This window comes from Scyliorhinus torazame, chromosome 8 (assembly GCF_047496885.1).
Source record: "Scyliorhinus torazame isolate Kashiwa2021f chromosome 8, sScyTor2.1, whole genome shotgun sequence".
Classification (NCBI taxonomy): Eukaryota; Metazoa; Chordata; class Chondrichthyes; order Carcharhiniformes; family Scyliorhinidae; genus Scyliorhinus; species Scyliorhinus torazame.
The window spans coordinates 67,955,844-67,983,766 of NC_092714.1; the positions used below are offsets into that span (position 1 = coordinate 67,955,844).

General features: G+C 46.1%; 1 protein-coding gene across 1 annotated transcript in view; it reads right to left on the bottom strand.

Moving 5' to 3' along the window:
- igsf3 (immunoglobulin superfamily, member 3) overlaps nt 1–27,923 on the bottom strand; it is a 347,295-nt gene that overhangs the window by 12,375 nt on the left and 306,997 nt on the right. The window contains exon 7 of the mRNA XM_072513781.1: nt 2,170–2,577. Coding sequence (XP_072369882.1) covers nt 2,170–2,577 — 408 coding nt within the window. The remainder of the gene's footprint in view (nt 1–2,169; nt 2,578–27,923) is intronic.

Genomic DNA, 27,923 nt, shown 5'->3' on the forward strand with positions numbered 1-27,923 from the left:
ATTGGGTACTCTAAATTTATTTAAACACTTGGACCTTCATAGTCTAGCTTAAACGTTCCTTTACCAATTGACCTTTTACATACTGATCCTTTTTTCAAAGCATATTCCCACAGGGGTGGCACAATGGTTAGCACTGCTGCCTCACGGCGCCAGGGAACAGGGTTCAATTCCAAACTTGGGTAGCTGTCTGTGTGCACTTCCCGTATCAGTGTGGGTTTCCTCCGGGTGCTCCGGTTTCCTCCCACAGTTCAAAGATGCGCAGGTTAGATGGATTGTCCCTTAGTATTCAAAAGGTTAGGTGGGGTTATGGGGTTACGGGGCTAGGGCGGGTGAGTGGGCCTAGGTAGCGTGCACTTTCAGACATTGGTGTCGGCTCGATAGACCGAATGGCCTCCTTCTGCACTGTACTAATTCTATGATTCTATGTGCATGAGTGAGAAAATCAACCGACGGTCATATTGTCTTTCTTAGCAACAAAATATATATGTAGCCAGTTTGCAAAATCCGTGTCAATTATATTCTATTCATTTCTATGAACTCTTGCTTGATTAAATACCTAACAAAGTGCATTTTCATTTTAGAATGTAAACATGCAGTTCAAACACACACTCACATTTGAGATTTAGACTATTGATTCTCATTGTCACCTGTGTAAATGTCAATTTGTTCATTTGGTGAACACTCCATATTAAGTGACTTCCAGGTTCATAAAATACTTTGTATGTCCCTTTCTATTTGTTACTGAGTAATAGAATGTTTCAGAATGAATTACTAGAAGTGCTGGAGCACAGCTCTTTATTTAATCAGTTTATCTGTGTCTCCTTGATGTTACAGTTACAGAATGGAAAAATCTTTATCGAGAGTATGAGATAGCAACAATGGAACCCTTCCTCTAAAGAAATTGTTTTTTTTTGAGTAATGGAGTCTGGAAAAATGTTGTTTGGATTTTTTTTCCGAGAAGTTCTTGTATCCTATGGCTTCTGTCAACGAGCAATGCAAGGCCACAGAGTGCGAAAGGCACTTGTTCTGAGCAGAAGAGATTGAAGCTGGAGCCAATAAAGTATCTAAGGGAGTTGATGTTCAACTTTTTCAGTTTGCTGAAACAATGCAAATTGATTTTGACTATGGCAGAGCTGGAGACAGAAAATAGTGATTGTTGCAATAACTACTGCCTAGATAATTCTCTTCCACTAACAACTGGACTTTTGGGGAACTAGTGCTGAGGCTGCAAGGTAGGATTGTTGGTAAAGACCATGGCAGCTTTGCTTTTTTCTGTGTATACCTGGCTCTTGTTCTCTGCAGCACCAATATAACACACTACAGAACAAGCTCTTGCTTTGGTTTGCTGGCTTTTGGAGAGGCAGGAGTTAAGAAACACATATAAAATAAAGATGATAGTGCACTTACCTTGGAGCTGAATCAGTCAATGGAGCCAGTCAGCAAAATGTCAAACAAATCAAAAGTGGCAAGTGCTCACATCAGTTCCACCTCCTAGTTTATAACCATGAAAATGACAGCCAGCACCATGGTTTGAATGCAAAATTAGTTGTGCATCACAAGTGCACTTGTGCTGCAAATAACATTGGCATGAAATCCCTTGGAAAATGTCAATAATTAGACTTTAAAATACAATTAGTTAGATTAGTTCTGTCAGAGAAGAGAATCTGAAATATGTCACTCTCTCGGTCCTGAGGTATTTTAAATAAAAGATGTTCAGGTGGCTGACACCGACCATCACACATTACAAAGTAAGAAGACATGCATTCAGTCCCCACTCTGCCCACTTTCACACCTCTTTTTAAATTTGGTACCACCCCTTGACGAAGAAAAGGACATAACCCTTCTCCAAAGTTGGGTGGGATTCTCCATCCCGCTGCACCCGTTCTCTGGTGCGGCGCGCCCCCACCGGCAGCGGGATCCTCCGTCCCGGCAGCCGGCCAATGGGGGCTCCCATTGTGGGTGCCCCTACGCTGTTGGGAAATCTGCGGGCATGAGTGCGCTGCCGGTGAAGCGGAGGATCTCGCTGACAGAGAATCCAGCTGATGGCTTGTGTTTGGATTTACCCTCCTGTCATGCTAAGCGGACACTACTGCACAAAACGTTCTTCATAAGCATGCAAGGATAAAAAGTTCATTCTGCACTTGAAAGGAACAAACATAAGTTAAATACCTGGACGCTGGACAGTGACAGTGGTCAGGCCGGACACATTCTCTCCAACTTTATACCAGATGTTGTTGGGGTTCAGCAGCCATTCCTCCACGTGACAATAGTATTTCCCACCATCATCAATGTCAGCTTTTAGTAAGACCAAAGTGTAATGCCCACTCAAAGGTTTGGCAGTCTGCAGCCTCTCCTTTCTCTTGTCTCTTCCTAACCAGTTCTTATACTCCACTACACAGTCACGGTTTGATATCAGGATGAGTTTGTCGTCTTTCTCCAGTGATTTGTGAACATACCATTGTACAGAGAACTGCGAGTCTGGTCTTGTTTGATCTGTGATGGTGCAGCCTAAATCAATGTTGTCATTTTCTTTGACTATAATGTTCCTTTTTACTTGGTTGACTTTTAATCTGCAATCTGTAAAGAAAAATAAAATTGGGTCACATGCGGGACAATGGTCACAAAATAAGAACACATTTTATTGCTATTTTCCTTGGCCTGGATTCTCTGATTCTGAGGCCATGTCCTCATGCCGGCGTGGGAATGGTAAAAAATGGCATAAAACGGCCACTGATCCTCCGTTTGGTGGGGGGCTAGCATGCCGACAACGTAGAGCACCCGGCTCTAGCTGCTGATACAGCCCAGAGAATTGCCGGGTCCGTGGCAACGCATGCGCACGACAGCGGCCGCGCCGTGCTACATGGCAGAGTGAAATAGTGCCCCCCTCTTTGGCCAGCTCATGCGCCCGGGAACACACCCCAACTGTGCCCCCAGCCCCTGATAAAGTTCCCCCTGCCCGTGGATCGGCCCTCCTCCGACTGTGGTGGTGCTGGACAGAGTCCTCAGCCGCCATGCCGAGTTCCCGATGGGCGAGACCATGAGAGGTCAATGCCATTGGGAACCTGGCCGGTCGGGGGCAGATCATCGGAGCGGCGGGCCTCAGGCAACGTCCTGAGGCCGTCGACACGTTGTGCGGCGTACTCTCCGAGAACTTTGATTTTCCGGCCGATCGCCGAATGCGATTTCGGCATCAGCGACCAGAGAATCCAGCCTCTTAATTTTTTCCTCTCTGATATTCTAACAACCGTAATTGCCCAGGTTTTGTAATCAGCGACAAATGAGGACACTCGCCACTGACCTCCAAGAAAGCTCCCAACAAAATTGAGCAATCTTGGCGGTGTGGATTTCCCTTTCCTGACTTTAGTTTGCACCTGGCATCTGGTTAAGGGAATCTCCAGGAGTCTAGGGAATCCCCAGGTGTCCAGGAGCAGCGAACTCATCAAGCAGAGTAATCAGCTAATCACACTGAAGTAGACAGCGCAAACAGCAAACCAGGAAGTAAAATGCACTGATTATTTTTCACTTTCTAATATAATTTTACAGAGCCCAAAATAAATAATTGAGACTTACATATGGGATTATGGTGGAAGCTGAACTATCATAAATAAGCATTTAGAAATTTAAAAATCTGGAATTTTAAAAAACCATAATGGAGAAATCTGGCATTCTACAAATGTAACATTAGCTTATCAGGGCCAGACAGGTAGTTCAGGAGTAGTTATGAACCCAGTTACACTTTGTTCAAAAAGATTGCAACTTTTTCAAGGGTTTCTACAGCAAATCTAATCATGAAAAAGGGTAAGTTTTTGTTAGTTCTGTTACTTCTAATTGTTTGCCATCTTCAGCAATGCACGTTTTGGACAAGCAAAGAATTACTGACAGCAATGGCAGTTGGTGAAATTTTTATTCAATAAAAATCTGAAGTTAAAAATCTAATGATGACATGAAACCATTGTAAATTGTTGTAAAAACCACCTGGTTCACTAGTGTCCTTTAGGGAAGGAAATCTTCCATCCTTAGCTGGTGTGGCCTACATATGACTCCTGATTCACAGTAATGTGGTTGACTCTTAAATGACCTCTGAAGTGGCCTAGCAAGCCATTCAGTTTAAGGGCAATTAAGGATGGGAATTAAATGCTGGCAAGGCCAGCGACGCTCACATTCCATGAATTAATAAAATCAAAACAACTTCTCGGTTTCTACATTTAACTACACATGTGCAGGGGCAACACAGTGGAGCAGAGGTTATCACGGCGCTGAGGACCGGGTTCGATCCCGGCCCTGGCTCACTGTCTGTGTCGAGTTTGCACATTCTCCCCATGTCTGCATGGGTCTCACCTCCACAACCCAAAGATATGCAGGTTAGGTGGATTGGCCACGCTAAATTGCCCCTTAACTGGAAAAAAAATAATTAGGTACTCCAAATTTATTTTTAAAAACTACACATGTGCAGACTCCGGAAGTTGGGGTCAGTTTCAGCAGAATATTGATGGTGAATGCTGAGTTTTGCCGCCATTATTACTGCAAGAACTAAGCCACCTTCTGCTGCTGGAGCAAACACTTCTCTGTAATTTGTGCTGTGAGGCAATTTACGTCTCAGCACGACATGGTTATCATCCAGACATCTTCTGTATTCTCCTCTGTGCCTGTTACAGCATTGCACTGAGATAACCCATGTAACAAACTTGTCAATAGCAAATAAAACTCTTCATAGCTGTGGTTACCTTGGACCATCAGATAACAATGTGAAACAAAATGAAAATCGCTTATTGTCACAAATAGGCTTCAATGAAGTTACTGTGAAAAGCCCCTAGTCCCCAAATTCCGGCGCCTGTTCGGAGAGGCCAGTACGGGAATTGAACCGTGCGGCTGGCCTGCCTTGGTCTGCTTTAAAAGCCAGTGATTTAGCCCAGTGTGCTAAACCAGCCCCTACTCAAATTCATAATTACAGGTCTGCAAAACAGACAGGTTAAGCAAACCACAAGGACTGCATTGTTCATATTTTTTCCAAGTCAATTAACTAATTGAGAGGTGTGTGAGTCAAATGAATAACAGTTTTGCCATGGAAAATCAAGGAGATTATTTAGTGAGTGCAAGATAATTCAGAATATACTGAGGTTTTGTGTGACTCCGCCTGGCCAGAAACAAAGATAACTATGAACAAAAGCAAAATGTAGCGACGATAACTACAAAACCAGGCTGAGAAACAGAAAAATATGTCCTCCTGTTCCTGCTTTTAATTTTCACTGGAATAATTTGGCATTGATGCTATTTTGGTTTTGCAGTATTCATTGAGACCATCAATGTGATGTACAACAGGTATTATATCCAAAAAACTGCTGTGCTTGCAACCTTTTTGTGCAAATCTGGATTACATTAATATTTAATCAAAGCACTCACATATTAACATGCCAATTGTAATGTTACTCCCACTGGTAATTTAAAAATAACTTGCTTAAAAATAACAAGTTCCTCAGATTGCATTGTAACATGAAAAGTAATGATGTAATGAAACCATTCTCGTTTGCAAACCGGTTCCTTGGAAACAAATCACTGTATGCAGTGGAAGTATTAGAATAAAGTACTGTGTAAAAACAACAATAATTCTTTTTCAGAATATATACATGTTGGAAACTGCACTGCAGAAATAATGGCTGGAGGTTAGCAACCTTTTGCTGACATTGACACCAAATTCCATAGGTGTTCTGGCATTCTCCACTGTAACTTAAGCAGCAATCTTAAGAAAGCTCAGCAGTGAGGACCAGGGCCCAAAGATTACTGTTTTTACAGTACCTTGTTAAGAGCGGGCCCATGACCACAAGGCTTGTGGTGTAATATTAGATGTGATCAAGGACAGGAGCTCCCATACAGCAGTTCACACTATCCTGGTGTCGAGGGAACATTGGATAATCGGTACATTTGGCTGGGGGTAGGGATTCCAACCCAATCTCAGAACTGGGGCCCATCTGGTTTTCCAGGCCTGTGTTATGGTCTGAACCTCTGGACAACTAAGCAATTTTAGTTGTTCCCTATCAATGGACCCAGGTAAGATGGATTTCCCAATGGACCTGGACATCCCTAAACTACAATCTGTAGCATCTTCCCTGACCCTACGGCTGCATCTGAGATATGTTCTTATTAGCACGGCTGCCGTATATATTTAGTTAACTTGACTTCAGTTCCCATGGACTTTGGTTGGATCAACACCAGAGGTCATAGACAGGTAAATCACAGCACCAACTCTGGATTGTTCAACCATGGGCTTTCAGGCCCATCATGCCTCGAGACACACCAGTGTGGACTTGGCATGTGGGAAAACTCCCAAAATAGCTCCACTAAGCAACAACTTAAAAACAAGTGATGATTTAACACTACTGAAAATTGAACATTACATGACTGATATGCCACCAACATATCATCCACTTTAAACTAGCTGAGTGTTGACTATATTCCCAATGTTGTACATGAGCTAGCAGCCAAAGCAAGGAGACTATGGGGGCGGTTCTCTAAAATGGAGACCAAGTGTTCGTGCCGTCGTGAACGCCGTCGCGTTACACGACGGCGCGAAACGGGCACGGGGACGACCAATTCTGTCCCCCACAGGGGGCCAGCATGCGCTGGAGCAGTTCACGCCGCTCCAGCCTCCCTTCCCGGCGCCAAATGGGCACCACGCCAACCCACGCAGGCGCAGTTGGGCCGCGCCAACCCGCGCATGTGTGGGGGACTTCTTCAACGCTCCGGCCCCAACGCAACATGGCGCGGGGGTTCTGGGGCCGGAAGCGATACAAAGAAGGCCCGGGGGGGGTGGAAGAGGCCGGCCCGCCGATCGGTGAGTCCCGATCGCGGGTCAGACCCCATCGGAGGGCCCCCCCCCCCCCCCCCCCCCCCCGGGTGAAGGAGCTCTTTTCCACGCCCCACAGGCCGCCCCCCGACCTTGGCGCAGAGTTCCCGCCAGCAGCGACCAGGAGTGAACGGCACTGGCGGGACTCTGCCGCTTACGTGCGGCCACTCAGCCCATCCGGGCCGGAGAATCGGCAGCCCGGCCTCGTACAGTGGCCCGCGACCGGCACCGCGTCAAACGCCCAGGCGCAAATGTCGCCGATTCTCCGAGAATCGCGCACCGGCATCGGGGCGGCGTGGCGCGGTTGTGGCGATTCTTCGGCGCGGGGCTCGGAGAATCGTGCCCTATAACTGCACAGACGGCAGCTCCCAGACCAAAGGATTTAGAGAGCTCTGTATGGCACTCACGGACTTTGGAGAAACGCAATAAATCTACTATATATATTAATGAATGGAGCTGAGTGGATCAGGCATACATTAATGGATGATATGTTACTGTCCTACACTGATATTTGTCTCATAAATGTCAGTGCTGTTCAGCTAGCAAATGCTTCCTCTCCGAGGGCTGCTGTGACATCTCTCAAATGGTTTTGAAAAATAAAATGGATCAATTATTTCTGATTTTTAAGCAATGCTTTTAATCTTCTCACTTTGACATCATTTCTTCTTGCAGTTTCTAGCAGTGTATCATTATTGATATCTGGAATAGACCACAGCCCTCGAAGGTGCCAGTCCAGTTTGCCACACATTCTTTACTTAGAACACTTAATTTTATGCCTCATTTCTTGGACAAAAGCTCATGTTGTCATGATGAATAGATATGGATGAATTACCAGCTTGTTTGAAATTACGGACGATTAACTAAAAATTAACTAAGAAGGGGTAGAAAGAAAACATTACTTTGTTATTTCCATCCCTGCACATTAAAAAATAATAGGCAAAATATGCAAATCTGGAAGAGCTTTTATTATGGAGCAATTGAAATAAAGGGAGGAAAATACTTGTCGGATCATCACCACTAGGTTTTTAAATGTTTCTAAATTACGATAGAAGTCATCTTCATGCACACAATCATGTGGATAGGCTTGGATACCACAACAGATACAAACTGACAAAGATAATAACATCATAGGAACACACAGAGGCAGGCATACACACAGAACGATACACAGACACATGTGCACACAGACATGCACAGCACAAGTGCACATATCCACACACACATACATAGGATTGGAGTTTGTAATCCATCGATTGCTGGTTTGAAGGCGGGAGAGCATATAAAATCCAGTCGGTTACTTTCTTGCTGCTTACCCATCCATCCCCGACCGGTCAGAAACTGGGCTGGTGTCGGGCAAGGGGTGGGGAGAGGTGGAGCCTCCTTTGCAGGTCTCTTGGGCCCATCAGAGGCACCCCCTTTTTTAATCCTCCCATTAGCTTCCTGAACCCAGCACCCCTGTGCCATCAGCTCCCTCGCGAGGTCACGTTGATAGGTGTAACCTGGACGTAACCTGGCTCCTTGGCATTGTGGGACTGCCTGTAGTCCCAGTAACAGCCACCACTCCAGGTGGCACTGCTGGGACTACAGAGCTGCCAGCCAGCTGATTGGCTTGCATCTCTCTGAGACACAACCTCCTCCAAAGAAAAAGACAGAAGTCTCTCCTTAAAACAATTAACATTCACATTGTTGCTGTCGGGATTGTAGGCAGACCACAATCGGGGAGGGGCATGGGGGTGCCACAGAGACCACGGCACAAAATTCAGTCTCTGAAGTAACTTTAAAACAATAATGTTTTCAGAGTTTATGTTTTATAAATTACAAAATCGACAAATCTATACAAACAAAATACAATTTACAGAAAAAAGACACGAAAAGTAACACGCACACAACCCCTTTCACCCCGCCTCCACCCCTTACAACTGATGGTGATCAGTTCCTTAAAGTAAACTATGAAAGGTTGCCACCTCCGGTCGAATCCTTTGACCGAACCCCTGGGTTGACCGCGCCATGTACTTGACCTTCTCTAGGTACAAAAACTCCATCAAGTCACCCAACCATACTGAGGTTCTGGGTGGAAATGCAGACCTTCACCCCAGCAGATCAACGAGCCGAAGGCAAGAACATTCACCCCCACACCTGGCGAATCCAACACCCCAAGTGTGGCAACTAACCATCAGGCCTCCAGTTTAATATTCAAATTTTTTTGATTATTCGTTCATGAGATATGGACGTCGCTGGCTGGGTAAACATTTATTGCTGATTCCGGAGGGCATTTAAGAGTCAACCAAATTGCTGTGGGTCTGGAGTTACATGTAGGTCAGACAAGATAATGACAACAGATTTCCTTCCCTTAAGGGTTTTAACAATAATAATAATCTTTATTAGTGTCACGAGTAGGCTTACATTAACACTGCAATGAAGACACTATGAAAATCCCCTAGTTGCCACACTGCGGCGCCTGTGCGTACACCGAGGGAGAATTCAGAATGTCCAATTCACCTAACGGGCGTCATTCTCCGACCCCCCGCCGGGTCGGAGAATGGCCGTTGGCCGCCGTGAATCCCGCCCCCGCCGAAGTCTCCGCTCCCGGAGATTGGGCGGGGGCGGGAATCTGGCCGCGCCGGTTGGCGGGACCCCCCGCTGGATTCTCCGGCCCGGATGGGCCGAAGTCCCGCCCAGGAATTGCCTGTCCCGCCGACGTAAATCAAACCTGGTATTTACCGGCGGGACCAGGCAGCGTGGGCGGGCTCCGGGGTCCTGGGGGGGGGGCGCGGGGCGATCTGACCCCGGGGGGTGCCCCCACGGTGGCCTGGCCCGCGATCGGGGCCCACCGATCCGCGGGCGGGCCTGTGCCGTGGGGGCACTCTTTCCCTTCCGCCTCCGCTACGGCCTCCACCATGGCGGAGGCGGAAGAGACTCTCCCCACTGCGCATGCGCGGGAAACTGACAGCGGCCGCTGACGCTCCCGCGCATGCGCTGGGAAACTGACAGCGGCCGCTGACGCTCCCGCGCATGTGCCGCATTTCCGCGCCAGCTGGCGGGGCAACAAACACCATTTCTGCCAGCTGGCGGGGCGGAAATCCCTCCGGCGTCGGCCTAGCCCCTCAATGTTGGGGCTAGGCCGCCAAAGATGCGGAGACTTCCGCACCTTTTTGCCGGCGCGATGCCCGTCTGATTGGCGCCGGCTTTGGCGCCAGTCGGCGGGCATCCCGCCGTTGGGGGAGAATTTCGCCCAACATTTCTCGGGACTTGTGGGAGGAAACCGGAGCACCCAGAAGATACCCATGCAGGCACGGGGAGAACACGCAGACTCCGCACAGATAGTGACCCAAGCCGGGAATTGAACCCGCTGTGAACCACTGTGCTACCGTGCAGGTGGGTTTTACGACAATTGACAATGGTTTCATGATCATCATTAGACTTTTAATTTCAGAATTTTATTGAATTCAAATTTCACCATCTGTGGAGACTTGCCCGTCCGTATAAAGGATGATATCATCTTATCGACCTCGCCAAAGAAGGATTTAGAGAGAAAAACAGGAAGACACTGGAAAAGGAACAAAAATCGTGGAAGAATGTTCATCTTAATGAAATGGAATGAAAATCGGTTATTGTCACAAGTAGGCTTCAAATTAAGTTACTGTGAAAAGCCCCTAATCGCCACATTCCAGCGCCTGTTCGGGGAGGCTGGTACGGGAATTGAACCCACGCTGCTGGCCTGTCTTGGTCTACTTTAAAAGCCAGCTCTTTAGCCCTGTGCTAAACCAGCCTCGATTAGACACTGCTGCCAAGGACAGGGGAAGGTTTATCCACCTTTACAGGTCAGTCTTGGCCCTACCCACAAGACTAGTATAGTTCAGCTTACGAACTCTGGCCCAATCCGAGCCACCCGGACCCCCAAATGCATGAAGCTAGATCTGGCTAAGCAAAAAGGAAGCACCCCCAGGTTGGCTCCTATCCCCGGGGATTATCCTGAAAATACTCTCTTTTCCAGATGTAATTTGCATCCTGAAAAAGAGCCAAAGCTCTTCAGTAGCTCCATTATATCACTCATAGTGGGGACCAGGTCCGTCACGTAATGCAAAAGGTCATCAGCATACAGGTACACCCTATGCTCCACCCTCCTCTAATTGTCCCCTTCCAAATACCTGAGGCCCTCAAAGCAATGGCCACAGACTCAATCGCCATTGCAAACAGAAGTGGGAGGGGGGAGGAGGGCATCGGACACCCCTGCCTTGTTCCCCTGATTAACTGAAAGTACTCCGAGCTCATAGTGGTGGTGTGAACACTAGCCGAGGGAGCCTCACATAACAAATGTACTCATGACACAAACCTTGGCCCCAACCTGACCCTTTCCAATGAGACACCTCCATTCTACTCTGGTGAATGCCTTTTCTGCATTTAAGGTTACGATCACCTCTGGATCAGGCCGAGCTGGGGGCTAAGGTCTACGTTTAGCAATCCCCACACATTAGAAGGCAATTGCCGACCCTTAACAAATCCTGTTTGATCTTTACCTATCACCCCAGGAAGACAGGGGGGGATTCTCCCATCCCCGCAGGGTCGGAGAATCGCCGGGGGGCAGCGTGAATCCCGCCCCCGCCGGCTGCCGAATTCTCTGGCGCTGGGGAATTGGCGGGGGCGGGAATCACGCCGCGCCAGTCAACGGCCGCTGGCGATTCTCCGGCCCGCGTTGGGCCGAGTGCCTGCACGTTTTTGGCCAGTCCCGCCGGCGTACCGGCGGGACCTGGCTGGGCGGGTGGCCTCTTGGGTCCTCGGGGGGGTGCGGGGAGATCTGGCCCCGGGAGGTGCCCCCAGGGTGGCCTGGCCCGCGATTGGGGCCCACTGATCCGCGGGCAGGCCTGTGCCGTGGGGGCACTCTATTCTTCTGCATCGGCCGCTGTGGTCCTCCGCGATGGCCGACGCGGAGATGAACCCTCCTGCGCATGCGCTGGGATGATGCCAGCACACACTGGCGCTCCCGCGCATGCGCCAATTCGTGCCGGCTGGCGGAGGCCCTTTGGCGGCGGTTGGCGTGGCGCCAAGCCCCTTCCGCGCCAGCCGGCGGGGCGCAAACCACTCCGGCGCCGGCCCAGCCCCTGAAGGTGCGGAGGATTCCGCACCTTCAGGGCGGCCTGACGCCAGAGTGGTTCACGCCACTCCTTCGCGCCGGAGCCGCCCGCCGCGCCGGTTCATGGAGAATCCCGCCCAGGATTCTAGCCTCAGCGTAAATACCTTAGCCAATAACTTAGCGTCCACATTAAGCAAAGAGATAGGATGGTATGACCCACACTCCATGGGATCCTTATCCTTTTTTAGTGGAAGGGAAATCAATGCCTGCCTAAGCATCGTGGGAATGGAGCCTCGGGCCAAAGAATCCTTAAACATCTCAGCTAGTAATGTAGCCAACTGCTTCGTAATTGTCTTATAAAACTCCACCGGGAACCCATTCGGCCCAGGGGCCTTACCCATTTGCATCTGCCCTATTGCTACCAAAACCTCCTCGGGAACCAAAGGCGCCTCCAACACTTTGGCCCTTTCCTCATCCACCACAGGAAATTCGAAGCACTCTAAGAACTCTGACATATATGACACCGCCAAACCACCCCCGCCCCCCCCCCCCCCACCCGCCCTATTTCCTAGAATATTCCATAAACACTGTGGAAAAGAACAAAAATTTATTTACCCCCCCAGCTGCTTAAGCCTCCATAGATCTGCCCCCACCATCTCCTCCTTAAATGCCAACAGCACCTTCACCATCTCTGAAGGGGCCGACGACTTTAGTTTAGAACGCTCAAGTCTCAGGCCGAACACACAATTTAAATCATCCCCAAATCAGCTGGTGTGTCCAGGTTCAGTATTGAGGCCAACAGCTTCCTCATAATTGCAACATCATCACAATTTGGGGCATATATATTTGCCAGCTTACCTGCCAGTGACCATCGTATACCTACCACCCTGGTCCGCCACAACTTCGTCCACCAAAAAACTGACCCATTTGTTAATTAAAATTGCCCCCCCCCAGGCCCTACTATTAAAGCCTAAATGAAATACCTAGCTCACCCATACCTTCCGCAGCCTGGTGTGGTCCCTCACCCGCAAGTGGGTCTCCTGCACAAGCACCACATCAGCCCTTAAATTCTTCAGCTGCGAAAAAACTCTTGACCTTTTCACCAGACCTCCTAAACCCCTTACATTCTAAGTGACAAGTCTAAACGGGGGCCTCTCACCACCCCTCTGAACCCAGAGTCAGCCATTTCCACCGTGAAGGAACATCTATCCCTTAAGCCAAATACCTAGGCCCTTGGCCCACCACCAACCCCACGCATTAGGCGAGACAACGGAAAACCCTGGATACCATCAGATCTCTACCCCTCCACCCCTTCCCCTTCCCCCTTTCCCCCAACCACCCCTCCCCATAAACCTGCCAATTGCCTACCAGAGAACAATAGTCCCTCCTCACCAACCTGTCCCACTACCAAACAAGCTAAGCTCATTGAACCCCATCGAAACAGGTTCTACAAACCGCAGCACCCCCCCCCCCCCCCCACCTCACTCCTGTTCATGAGCTAAAACTTTGCTGCCAGTGAGGTAACCCCCGCTCAGGGTGTACACTCAAAGAACAAAGAAAAATAAAGCTCTGTAGCCCACCCCCGCTGCAAATGGATAACAAAATCAAACACCCTTGCAATGCTTAACTTCCCAACAAAGGCGATGTATTTTCCATACTGTTACCTTCATCATTAACCTCCTCAATTTACATTTTCAGGGTTTCCATCATCACTTTTTCTTGCTTATCAAAGTGTTTCTTGAATTGCTTTTCAAACTCTTGCACCAGCAGCCCATTCAGCGTTTCCACGGTAACAGGAGTAGCCACACCCGTGCCGGAGTTTATTACAATAACTAGTGTATCATTAGATATTTACTTTTTAAAAAATCACCCACCCCCCTCATCTCACCGCCCACTCCCCACCTTTCCTATTTTCTATCTATCTCTTTAGTTTTGAACAATATCTACGTGGGAAAGTATTAACCTAGATTTCTGTTTCATTTCCAACTTTTATATTTTTTCCCAACATTTACAGTATCCCAATTGTTTACCATTTTGTGAATTAAACAAATGGAATTATTTTTTTACAATTAAGAGGCAATTTTATGTGGCCAATCTACCTAACCTGCACATCATTGGGTTGTAGCAGTGGAACCCACACAGACACGGGGAGAATGTGCAAAGTCCACACCATTAGTGACCCAGGGCCGGAATCGAACCCGGGTACTCAGTGCCGTGAGGCAACAGTGCTAACCACTGCGCCACCGTACCACCCATATTTACATTTTTTAAGAGACATGTCATGTGAGAGTACCTTTAAGAAATGGGTGTTTATAATTGGGTATGTATATAAATATCTGTAGTGAGAGTACCTTTAAGAAATGGGTGTTTACTACTGCAGTGATGTCAGAGAGTGGGTGGAGCTGGGCTGTCTGTCAGCTTTTTATTTTCGTTTTTGAGCAGGCTGCAGGGTGTGTTTTAGTTTCGTTTTCAGTGTTGGAGCTGAAGCCAGGCACAGCAGCAGTACTGCTGTTCTCTCTGCCATCAATAAAGACTATCTCTTGTTCATTTGGTGAATTCAGAATTATTAATATTTTCAGTAGTGACTTTAACCTGATGTGCTTCTGTTAAAGGTTTTATGTTCAAGTCGTATGGATGTTAAAAAGGAAAGCTTAAAGGTTTACTTAGTGTTGTAGTCTTTGGGGGTTGTTTTTGAATTAATGGTTGCTAAAATGTTCACTATATGTTTTAGAAAGGTTAACTTGAGTTCATAGAATAAACATTGTTTTGCTTTCAAAAATAATTTTCCATTTCTGCAGTACCACACCTGTAGAGTGGGTCGTGTTCTCCCCATACAACAATCTATTAAAAGTTGTAGGTCAGGTGAACTCCATGATACACTTTGGGGTTCTCTAAACCCTGGCACATAACAAATTGGGGACTCGAGGGGGATAAAAGTCTATCTATTGGATTGGCTTTGTGAACTTAAAGACAGTGAGGGGTGAGCATATTGTGGTTGCTTTTCAGGCGTGGTATTCTAGTTTAAGTAGGGAGTGTGTTGTGGACAATGGCTCTTTCAGAGGCTCAGAAGTTTTTGGGGGTGGAGATGGTCACACGCAGTACCTGAAGGACAGAGACTAAAAGCAGACTGTTAGATTTGGCAAAAATATTGCAGTTAACATTACCTGACAAAATGTGAAAAGATGAGGTAATTATGGAGGTGGCTAAGCATTTAAAGTTGCCTGAGTAACAGTTTGACTCATTGGAAATAGCAAAAATTCAGTTGCAAATTAAACAAATGGAACATGAGAAAGAATTGAAGCAGCTTGAATACAAAAGAGAGAGAGGAAAAAGAAAGAGAGAGAGAAAGAGGAAAAAGAAAGAGAGAGAAAGAGAGAGAGAGGAAAAAGAGAGAGAAGGAAAACAGAAAGAATAGCCCTAGCAGAACAAAAAGAAAGAGAAAGGGAGATACAGATAAGGGAAAAAGATAAAGAGAGAGAGTTTGAACTTAAGAAAATGGCCATGAAACATGACAGTCAGTTAAAATTGGCAGACGTAAAGGGAAACGTACAGTTGGTAGATAGTGATGAGGATAGTGAGAAAGAGCATCATAGTCGAAGGCTTGGTGGGAATCTATTTAAATATGTCCAAGCATCGCCAAGGTTTGAAGAGAAGGAGATGGAAGCCTTTTTCATTTCATTTGAGAAGGTAGCTAAACAAATGAAATGGCCACAGGACATGTGGGTATTACTGATTCAAACAAAGCTGTTAGGTAGGGATGGTGAAGTGTTTGCATCACTACCGGAGGAGGTATCTGGGACGTATGAGGAGGTGAAAAAATCCATCTGAGGTGCACATGATCTAGTGCCTGAAGCCTACAGACAAAGGTTTAGAAATTTAAGGAAAGAATTTGGTCAAACATACATGGAGTTTGAAAGGCTCAAACGGACTAATTAAAATTTTTAAAAAAATAAATATATTTATTCTCCATTTTCACATTTTCCTTAACAAATTTACACCCCACCCACAAACAGTAAACGGTAACAAATACAAAATCAATCCCCTTAACAATACCAATGATCCCATCCTCCCACCACCCCAAACAACGGCCCACCTGTCAATATATGCATCCAATAAAACAAACCCTCCCACAGTGGCAACAAAAAACAAAGGAGAAAAAGAAAAAGGAGTTTGGGACCGCCCATGGTCACCATTGACCTATAGAGTCCACTCCCCCTCCCCCCCTACACTCGACGCCATCCAACCTCTGAAAGAGTACCAACTATGATACCCAAGAGTTGTACACCCTGCCACCCACCCCCAGATCTCCAACTCCTCCCGTCCACTGCCTCTTGTAAAACTCCTCCCCCCAACCTCGGTTCCTTCCCCCCCAACTTTCCACCCCAGCTAGACCACTCGGACCCTGTTCTGCCAGGCTCCGATGGACGCAGCCCCTCCCCCCACCTCACTCACGTTCACTGGCCGGCTTAAACCGGCCAGCGTGGAGGCCCCCGCCCAGGTCCCTTTCTCCCTTGTCCGGCCCTAGGAAAGCCCAGAAATCCCCTTTTAGCACACAAACCCCGCATATCCACCTACACCCCAAAGAGCCCTCATTTCGAGTGAAAGTCCCATCACTTCCCTTGTCCAAATATATACAACATTGGCTCCTTTAGCCCATACACCCGCACGCAGTGAAACAAAAAAGAAGAAAATACAGTCATGAGGTTACATTGGCACATGGCCATTTCTCAATTTCTCAGTTCTGCCACAGTCCTTCTGCCTTCGCAAACTCCTCCGCTGCTTCCGCCGTTCCAATATAAAAGTCCCTGAGCTTGTAAGTCATCCTCAGCTTCGCTGGATATACAATGCCGCACTGCACCTTGCTGATGTACAGTGCCCTCTTCACCCGGTTGAAGGCAGCCTGCCTCCTCGCCAGCTCCACCGTAAAGTCCTGGGGCGAAATTCTCCGGAAACGGCGCGATGTCCGCCGACTGGCGCCCAAAACGGCGCCAATCAGACGGGCATCGCGCCGCCTGAAAGGTGTGGAATGCTCCGCATTTTTGGGGGCCGAGCCCCAACATTGAGGGGCTAGGCCGACGCTGGAGGGATTTCCGCCCCGCCAGAAGGCGGAAACGGCCTTTGTTGCCCCGCCAGCTGGCGCGGAAATGACATCTCCGGGCGGCACATGCGTGGGAGCGTCAGCGGCCGCTGATAGTTTCCCACGCATGCGCAGTGGAGGGAGTCTCTTCCACCTCCGCCATGGTGGAGACCGTGGTGGAGGCGGAAGGGAAAGAGTGCCCCCACGGCACAGGCCCGCCCGCGGATCGGTGGGCCCCGATCGCGGGCCAGGCCACTGTGGGGACACCCCCCGGGGCCAGATCGGCCCGCGCCCCCCCCAGGACCCCGCCCACGCCGCCTTGTCCCGCCGGTAAGGTAGGTGATTTAATTTACGCCGGCGGGACAGGCAATTTATCGGCGGGACTTCGGCCCATCCGGGCCGGAGAATCGAGCGGGGGGGCCCGCCAAACGGCGCGGCGCGATTCCCGCCCCCGCCGAATCTCAGGTGCCGGAGACTTCGGCAACCGGCGGGGGCGGGATTCACGCCAGCCCCCGGCGATTCTCCGACCCGGCAGGGTGTCGGAGAATGTCGCCCCTGGTATACATGTATACCAGCCCCAGCCCACTGCACCACCCGCTTCTGCTTGGCCCAGCTCAGGACCTTCTCCTTCACACTGTACCTACGGAAGCACAGAGTCACTACCTTTGGCGGCTCACTCGCCATTGGTACAGGCCTCCACGACCGATGAGCCCGATCCAGTTCATATCGGGAGGGATCCTCCCCCTCCCCCAATAGTTTCGCCAGTATCGCGGCAAAATACTCAATCGGCCTCGGTCCTTCAACTCCTTCGGGCAGCCCCACAATCCTCAAATTCTATCGCCTGGATCTGTTTTCCAGGTCTTCCATTTTTCCTCGCAGATCCTTGTTAATGTCCATCACCTTCCGCATCTCCTTCCCCATCGAGGCAAGTTGATCACCGTGCTGCAATAATGTCTCCTCTGCTTCCTTCAGCGCTCCCCTTGCTCTCGCACCTCTGCCACTGCGCTCGCCACTGCTGACATCACCGGGGAAATTGCCTCCTCCACCAGCGCACTCAACACCTCCCTCACCTCCTTCCTCATTGTCTCCATGTATCTTGTAAACTGCCTTTCGAATTCCGCAGCCATCACCTTAGTTATTTCTTCAGCCGTAAGCAATGCGGCCTCCACTGGTGCTCCAGCCTCCATTTTCCTTGGTAACCTCGCGGTGACCTTTCCACTCCCTGACGGACCTTCAGCTCTTTTCTTTACGGATGATTTTTTTGCTTACCCTCGACATTTTTCTTCTTCTTCACTGTGCCTTCACTGTTTCTTTCTGCTTTTGCCGCCTCCTGGGACCGGGCTTAAAGCCCCAAAAATGCCATTCCCGAACGGGAGCCCTCCATTGTGCGGCCGCCTCCCGCCTGCCGTCACCGGAAGTCCTCAAACGGAGTAATTTTGATAGGTGGATAAGGGCTTTGAAAATAGACCAAACGTATGATGCTCTCAGAGAAATTATACTTTTGAGGAGTTTAAAAATTCAATTCCTGATGTAGTGAGAACTCATGTGGAAGAACAGAGGGTTAAAACTGCAAAGTTAGCAACAGAAATCGCAGATGATTATGAATTAGTTCATAAATCAAAGCTTGGTTTCCGACATCAATTTCAGCCTGTGAGGGATAGAAATTGGGGACTTGAGAAATACTCAAGTGGTAAAGGTGATCTGATGTGAGATAATGAGAGTGTACCTCAGATTAAAAAAGAAATCCCGGAGGGTGGAAAGAAATGAAAAGTTTCAAATGCTTTCACTGCAATAAACTATGCCATGTAAAGTCACAGTGTTGGTGGTTGAAGAAAAGCACCGGGAAGGCTGATGTTGTAAAACAGGATAAGACAGTGGGGTTTGTTAAAGTGGGAAAGGAAAGCCCAAGTGAAGTGAAGGATGTGCAAAAGATTGTACAGCCTGTTCAAGAGGTGATTGATAAGAAGGTGCCAGGTCTCTTTAAAGAATTTACTTGTGTGGGTAAAGTTTACTCATGTGTATCAGGAGGAGCAGGTAAAGAAGTCACAATTTTAAGAGATACAGGAGCTAATCAATCTTTAATGGTAAGACATGAGGAGTTATGTAGTTTGGGAAGAATGTTGCCAGAAAAGGTGGTAATTTGTGGAATTCAGGGTGAGAGTGTTCAATTATATAAGGTAAGGTTGGAAAGTACAGTGAAGAGTGGTGAAGTGGTAGTAGGAGTAATAGAGAAACTATCTTGTCCAGGAATACAGTTTATCTTGGGTAATGATATAGGTGGATCGCAGGTGGGAGTGATGCCTTCTGTGGTTGATAAGCCAGTGGAAAATCAGACAACTGAAGTGTTGAAGGACGAATATCCTGGGATTTTTCCGGATTGTGTAGTAAAAAGGTCACAAAGTCATAGGTTAAGACAAGAGGAGAAATCAAAGAGTGAAAATGAAGTTAAAGTGCAATTATCAGAAACGATTTTTGATCAGATGGTTGAAAAAGAACAAGAACAGGTGGAGGATGAGGCGGATATTTTTAGTTCAGGAAAATTGGCGGAGTTACAACAGAAAGATATAGAAATAAAATGGATGTTTCAGAAAGCATATACGGAAGAGGCATCTGAGTGTATACCAGAGCGTTATTTGCGTAAAAGTGATGTCTTGATGAGAAAATGGAGACCTTTACATATGCAGGTGGATGAAAAGTGGGCAGAAGTTCATCAAGTAGTATTGCTGGTAGGGCATAAAAAGGTGTTGCGAGTTGCACATGAGGTACCAGTGCGAAGTCATTTGGGAATAAGGAAAAATCAAGCTAAAATCCAGAAACATTTTATTGGCCTGGACTACATAAAGATGTAGTTAAATTTTGTCAATATGTCACACATGTCAAGTGATAGGGAAACCTCAAGCAGTGATAAAACCAGCGCCCTTATTACCCATTCCAGCATTTGAGGAACCCTTTACAAAGGTTCTAATTGATTGCGTAGGACCCCTTCCTGAAACGAAAAGTGGGAATCAATATCTGTTGACTATAATGGATGTGTCTACTAGGTTTCCAGAGGCCATTCCAGTACATAATATTACAGCTAAAAAGATTGTGGAGGAGTTACTTAAATTCTTTACTAGATATGGACTACCCACAGAAATACAATCGGATCAAAGATCGAATTTTACCTCAAGGTTATTCAAAGAAGTTATGGATAGCTTAGGAATAAAACAATTTAAATCAACTGCGTACCATCCAGAATTGCAGGGAGCGTTAGAAAGGTGGCATCAGACATTAAAGGCAATGTTGAGGGCTTATTGTCAAGATTATCCAGAGGATTGGGATAAAGGAATTCCATTTGTACTGTTTGCAATTAGGGATGCACCTAATGAATCAACCAAATTTAGTCCCTTTGAACTAATTTTTGGTCATGAGGTAAGAGGACCACTTAAATTGATTAAGGAAAAATGGGTGAGTGAGAAATCGGAAATTACATTATTGGATTACGTGTCAAATTTTAGGGAACGATTAAATAGAGCAGGTGAATTAGCGAGATAACATTTGAAAGTTGCACAAAATGTGATGAAACGGGCAGAAGACAAGAAATCCAAAGTTCGTAGTTTTGCCATTGGAGATAAAGATGTAGTGTTGTTACCAGTGGTAGGCGAGCAAGGTTATGTGGACCTTATCAGATTGAAAGGAAATTAAGTGAGGTGAATTATGTAGTAAAAACACCAGATAGAAGGAAGACTTACCGAGTTTGTCATGTGAATATGCTTAAAAGGTACTTTGAAAGGGAAGGAGAGAAAAAGGAGATTTTAATGATTCTAATTCAAAGTGACGAACCAAATCCAGATGACTGTGAATTTGACATACCTCAAATTAAATTGGAAAACGAGGATGTTGTTAAAAATTGGGGTATATTGTTGAATTCCCTTCCAGAGGAAAAACGGACTGACCTGAAAGAGTTATTGATATCACATGGGCATATTTGTGGAGATAAATTGGGAAGTACTAAAATGGCTGTACATGATGTAGATGTGGGAAATGCTGTTCCAATCAAACAACATCCATACAGCCTTTACCCTTTAACATTGGCACAGGTGAACAAAGAGATTGAGAATATGCTTAAAAATGGCATAACAGAATTGGGTTGCAGCCAATGGAGCTCACCCATAGTGATGGTACCTAAACCAGACCGTACCCAACAGTTGTGTGTGGACTATAGAAAGGTTAATGCAGTTACAAGAACGGACTCTTATCCTAGTCCACATTTGGAGGATTGCATTGTGAAAGTGGGACAATCAGCTTTTATTTCCAAACTGGATTTACTTAAAGGTAATGAGCAGGCAGTACAAAGTTTGCTTGCTGCCTGCATCAGAATCAAAGGACAGAGATTAATCACACAGGTACCTTTATCCGAAAGGGTTAGGAGATTTCAGCTTTTGTGACTCCAGGTGGTATATACCAATTCAAAGTTATGCCGTTTGGCATGAAAAATGCACCAGCCACATTTCAACATTCACTAACAAAGTTGTTTCAGGATTACCCAATTGTGTGGTATCCATCAACGATCTGGTAATTTTCAGCCAGACATGGAAAGAACATTTAAAACATCTGATGGAGTTATTCGGTCGACTTCAGGAGGCGGGTTTGGTGATAAACCTAGCCAAAAGTGAATTTGGAAAAGCCCAAGTCACTTTCCTTGGCCATACAAATAGACAGGGTCGAATGGTCACACGGGATGTGAAACCAACAGTTATTCAGGAGTTTCCGATACCCTCAAGACAAAGTGAAATAATGCAATTTCTTGGCATGAGTGGATTTGATCGAACATTTGTGCAAAAGTATTGTAGCGTGATTGCTCCATTGATGGACTTGCTGAAGAAACGTCAAAAATTTCAGTGGCCAGCGGACTTTCAACAGGCATTTGACAGCCTGAAAGCTGTGAGAATTAATGCTCCTGTGTTGGAGAATTACAAGGGACTCTGCGATCAGATTGAACTAAAGTATCTGACTTTAAAGAGACATACCGAGGCATAGAGAAATGGACGGATTGTGCAGAGACCTTCTTGTTCAAAGAGACTATTAATTGAGAAGGATTTTACTTGGAGGAAGAAAGACAAAATAAAAATAGACTATATTATTATACCTGTTTGCGTGTGTTGTTTTTTAAAATGAAAAAGTATATTTACTGTGTGCATTTCTTAAAGGATAGTGAAAAGGTGAAAAATGAAACCATCTTGAAGTTGATGGCTTATTTTTTTTTCTTGGGGAGGGGTGTCATGTGAGAGTACCTTAAAGAAATGGGTGTTTACTACTGCAGTGATGTCAGAGAGTGATTGGAGCTGGGCTGTCTGTCAGCTTTTTACTTTCATTTTTGAGCAGGCTGCAGGGTGTGTTTTAGTGTCATTTCACTATTGGAGCTGAAGCCAGACAAAGCAGCTGTACTGCTGTTCTCTCTGCCATTAAAAGACTATCTCTTGGTCATTTGGTGAATTCAGAATTATAAATGTTTTCAGTAGTGACTTTAACCTGATGTGCTTCTGTTAAAGGTTTTGTTTTTAAGTCGTATGGATGTTAAAAAGGAAAGCTTAACGGTTTACTTAGTGATGTAGTCTTTGTGGGTTGTATTTGAATTAATGGTTGCTCAGATGTTCACTGTATGTTTTAGAAAGGTTAACTTAAGTTCATAGGATAAACATTGTTTTGCTTTCAAAAATGCTTTTCCATTTCTGCTGTACCACACCTGTAGTGTGGGCCGTGTGCTCCCCAAATTGAGGGGTGATAGATATAAGACAGATGTCAGAGGTAGGTTCTTTACTCAGAGAGTAGTAAGGGTGTGGAATGCCCTGCCTGCAATAGTAGTGGACTCGCCAACACCAAGGGTATTCAAATGATCATTGGATAGAAATATGGACTATAAGGGAATAGTGTAGACGGGCTTTAGAGTGGTTTCACAGGCCGGCGCAACATCGAGGGCCAAAGAGCCTGTACTGCGCTGTAATGTTCTATGTTCTATACCATAATCTATTAAAATTTGTAGGTCAGGTGAATTCCATGATACACTTTGGGGTTCTCTAAACCCTGGCCCATAACAGACAGAAGTGACTTTCAACAATGATTTTGAAACAACCAGAACCTGGTGACGTCCCATGAGTTCCTGAATCGTAAAACTAGCAGGCAAAAGGATTCATGATCTTTGGCTTTGTAAGCAGATATCAACGATAACGCACTACCATAGCCCAATCTGTATTCCTAATTGCAGTGCCCTTTTGGCTAGTCACATTGCAATAGATTAAATACACTAATTATATCATCAAAAGAAAACTAAATAGAAGGGTTTTTTCAGTCCAAGAAAGACAATCTGTGCTGGGTCAAACAAATTATTAGATGCTATCATTCAAATCCACCTCGACCAAATCTGCTAGGAGCTGGAAAAAATTTCATTCTTTTTGGCAAATAGCTGGGCAATCATTAAATCCAAGAGGTGATATTCTGGACAATTAATGAGAAATATATAGTAAGTGGTTAGGGGCTGATTTGAGATGTCAAAGGCAGGTTATTGCACAAGAAGATGAATGTACATTTTAAGAAGGAAAATGGCTCCATTTTACAAAAAACCTAGCCACGGCATTCAATGAGGCCCCAAAACAAATCTCGTGATCGGGATGTAATAATAATAATAATACTAATTGCTTATTGTCACAAGTAGGCTTCAATGAAGTTACTGTGAAAAGCCCCTAATGTGTGATTAATCTCTGTCCTTTGATTCTGATGCAGGCAGCAAGCAAACTTTGTACTGCCTGCTCATTACCATTATTGTAGTACAGCCTGCGGCAAACAAATTGTTAAGGGGCTGCAGGCCCGAGGAGGCTGTGCAAATTCATTAAAAAAAAAATTTTGGAGTATCCAATTCTTTTTTTCTAGTTAAGGTCAATTTAGCGTGGCCAATCTACCTAACCTGCACATCTTTGGATTGTGGGGGTGAGGCCCATGCAAACACGGGGAGAATGTGCAAACCCCACACAGATGGTGACCCAGGGCCGGGATCAAACCCGTGTCCTCAGCGCCGTGAGACAGCAGTGCTAAGCACTGCACCACCGTGCCGCCCTGGATGCGCAACTTCATGAGAGACTAGCATTGCTTGAAGTTTGCCTGCACAACTTAAAGGCAGTCTACCCCTCTTAAAGGGAAACTGTGTTCTGGTTGTGGGAGGTGCTGGTTGTGGCTAGAAAAACATGTTACATGTACCACAAGGATCTGTTTTGGGGCCACTGCTGTTTGTCATTTTTATAAATGACCTGGAGGAGGGCGTAGAAGGATGGGTGAATAAATTTGCGGATGACACTAAAGTCGGTAGAGTTGTGGACAGTGCGGAAGGATGTTACAAGTTACAGAGGGACATAGATAAGCTACAGAGCTGGGCTGAGAAGTGGCAAGTGGAGTTTAATGCAGAAAAGTGTGAGGTGATTCATTTTGGAAGGAATAACAGGAAGACAGAGTACTGGGCTAATGGTAAGATTCTTGGTAGTATGGATGAGCAGAGAGATCTTGGTGTCCATGTACATAGATCCCTGAAAGTTGCCACCCAGGTTGAGAGGGTTGTTAAGAAGGCGTACGGTGTGTTAGCTTTTATTGGTAGAGGGATTAAGTTTCGGAGCCATGAGGTCATGTTGCAGTACAAAACTCTGGTGCGGCCGCATTTGGAGTATTGCGTGCAGGTCTGGTCGCCGCATTATAGGAAGGATGTGGAAGCATTGGAAAGGGTGCAGAGGAGCTTTACAGGATGTTGCCTGGTATGGAGGGAAGATCTTATGAGGAAAGGCTGAGGGACTTGAGGCTGTCTTCGTTAGAGAGAAGAAGGTCAAGCGGTGACTTAATAGAGGCATACAAGATGATCAGAGGATTTGATAGGGTGGACAGTGAGAGCCTTTTTCCTCGGATGGTGATGGTTAGCACGAGGGGACAGAGCTTTAAATTGAGGGGAGCTAGATATAGGACAGATGTCAGAGGTACGTTCATTACTCAGAGAGTAGTAAGGGCATGGAATGCCCTGCCTGCAACAGTAGTGGACTCGCCAATATTAAGGGCATTTAAATGGTCATTGGATAGACATATGGACGATAAGGGAATAGTGTAGATGGGCTTGAGAGTGGTTTCACAGGTCGGCGCAACATCGAGGGCCGAAGGGCCTGTACTGCACTGTAATGTTCTAATGTGTGAGCTGGAAAAGTAAAAAAAAAGGTACAAGGTAGATAGCGATTTTTTGACACAGCATGGAGGCCTTGGTGCAGAAAATGGAAAGGAGAGAGGTCCACTATCCACAGGAGATCAGATGATCCTCCAGACCGATATTGTAACGGTAATGGGAGCAGATAACTGTTGAGGCCAATGTCAGAAATGTAGCTCAGGATGCAGTGCCACATGAACTTCAATGACCTTACCTGAGTAGTCAAGGTCAGCGAATGCTTCTTCAAATGCCAAATCTCTATGAATAAACCACTAGCCTCATAAACCTCTCCATTCACCACATCCCCTTCATTCATCTAGCCATTATTCTGACCTCGCATTTATAGCTTCACCTCACCCTCACACATTTAGCGCTGCTGCGAGCTATTCAACTATGACAGTCATATCACCAAAATGCATCACACCGCACTCACTGATACATTTCCCTCTCTCTTACAGGACATTTCCCTCTCTCTTACAGGACAAGATGATGCACAACTGCAGGCAGCAGTATCTAACCAGCAGGGACAGGCTTAGCTGTCCTCACCCTCATAGAGGAGACTGTATTCACCATTATTGGCAAGGCCGTGACTGAAACCAAAGGCAGCACTATGTTCATACCTAATTAGAATCATAGAGATCTACAGCACTGACAAGGCACTTCAGCCCATCGCGTTTGCACCGGTCAAAAACAGCCACCTAACTACGCTAATCCCATTTCCCAACACTTGGCCTTGTATACCATGGGATCGCAAGTGCACATATAAATATTTCTTAAATGTTATGAGGGTCTCTACCTCCATCACTCTTTCAGGCAGGGAGTCCCAGACTCCCACCATCCTTTGGATGAAAAGATTTTCCCTCACATCCCCTCTAAACCTCCTGCCCCTTTGGTCTATGCCCCTGATCATTGATCCTTCCATTGAGGGGAAACGCTTTTTCCTGTCTACTCTATCTATGCCCCTCATAATTTTATAGATCTCAACCATGTCTCCCCTCAGTCTACTCTGCTCCAAGGAAAATAACCCCAGGCTATCCAATCTCTCTCTTCATAGCTAAAACTCTCCAGCCCAGACAATGTCCTGGTAAATCTCCTCTGCACCCTTTCAAGTGCTATCACATCCCTCCTATAATGTGGATTCCTGAACTGCACACAATACTCTACCTGTGGCCTAACCACTGTTCTATACAATATATAACCTCCCTGCTCTTAAACTCTATGCCTCGGCTAAGAAAGGCAAGCATAGCATCTGCCCTCTTAACTGCTCTGCTACCTTAAGTGACCAATGTAGATGCACACCAAGGTCACTCAGATTGTCTTTGCTTCCCAGGGTCCTGCCTAACCCTAATCCTAACCCGAATTCTCCTTCTCATATCCCTCTTCCCCTTTATCCCTCAATCACTTCAGCAGGTCGCATGACGGGGGAAATACAACAACAGGGAAGCAGTACTCAATGGACTCCATTCCTGCTTGGATTTGAAATATCAAACTTATAACTTCTTTACAGTATCCCAGTGCACCCACAAAATGTAATTGTCCAAACTCCTAATGGACTGGAAGGCTTCATTGTTTCTTAGGATGATTTTCCTAAATCTCATTGCTTTACTCTCCTAAAGGTTACAGTTTTACAGCAGATCTAATATGCTTCAATTTATTGTAAACTAAAGTTTGATTACAGTATGATGCAACACAGAATGAGCCCATTTAGCGCTTCGTACCAGAATTGACGAAATTATGAAAGAATAAGCAACAATTTGCTTTGGTAGAGCAGCAAGTGGCATCCACCATTGGTTCGACTTGTAGTGAGTGCTCATTAAACAGCAATGGTATTTTGCACTGCTAGTTGGGGAATTAGGAGCTGATAATGTCTGAAACCTAAGTGAACAGGGTAAGCAATTGCACATCTTGTTAACCCATCAGATTGAATGGTTATTAAATTAATAAAACAAGTGGAGCGATCCAACGACCATGCTGCACCAGAAGTGGTGGCGCGACCAGGCTAGAGGAGAGCGGTCGGGAATTATTTCGGGGACTTCGGAGAACAGGGCCCCATTTTTAAAGATCTGGCGAGTGGATCTCCCCACTGTACAAAACGGGGCTATGTTCAGCCTAGGCTGCACGTTCCCCGTTCAGGCCCCTTATACAATGCGAGTCGTGGTGAATAACCATGTGTTTTATCGAGGCACTGTGACGCTCGGAAACACGTGGCTAAACACACTCACAAGGGGACTTTGTTCTCTTTTGGGAGAATCGTGCCCGAGAACAAAACATAAATTAACAATGGATAAATTCAATCCCACACTAAATAAGGAAAGGGAAATAAAAGAGAGAGAGGAAAAATGAGCAGAAAAGACAAGCAAAAACATATTTAATTTAAAACTTTGCATATTTAAAATCTCAAATAACAGTTAAAACCTGAAAGAATGAGACTACATGCTTGTAATAGTTAAATTTTTAGTGCCAAAGAGGTCGTTTGGGTATTATCGAGACTTATCACATTGCTCAAGAGATACATAAACTTATATGGATAAGATTTAACTTTCTTTAATTTGTGTGTATTGAGCATGTACAGCAATTTCTAGTCATTTACACATTTGAATGGTGAGGCTGACAGTGAGATGCTGGGATGGATTCTCCATTGCCTGTTGTGTTATGTAATTTGGAATAACACAAGCTGCCACTTGATGCAGTTTTGAGTAAAAGATGCTCCAGACTTTGAATTGAG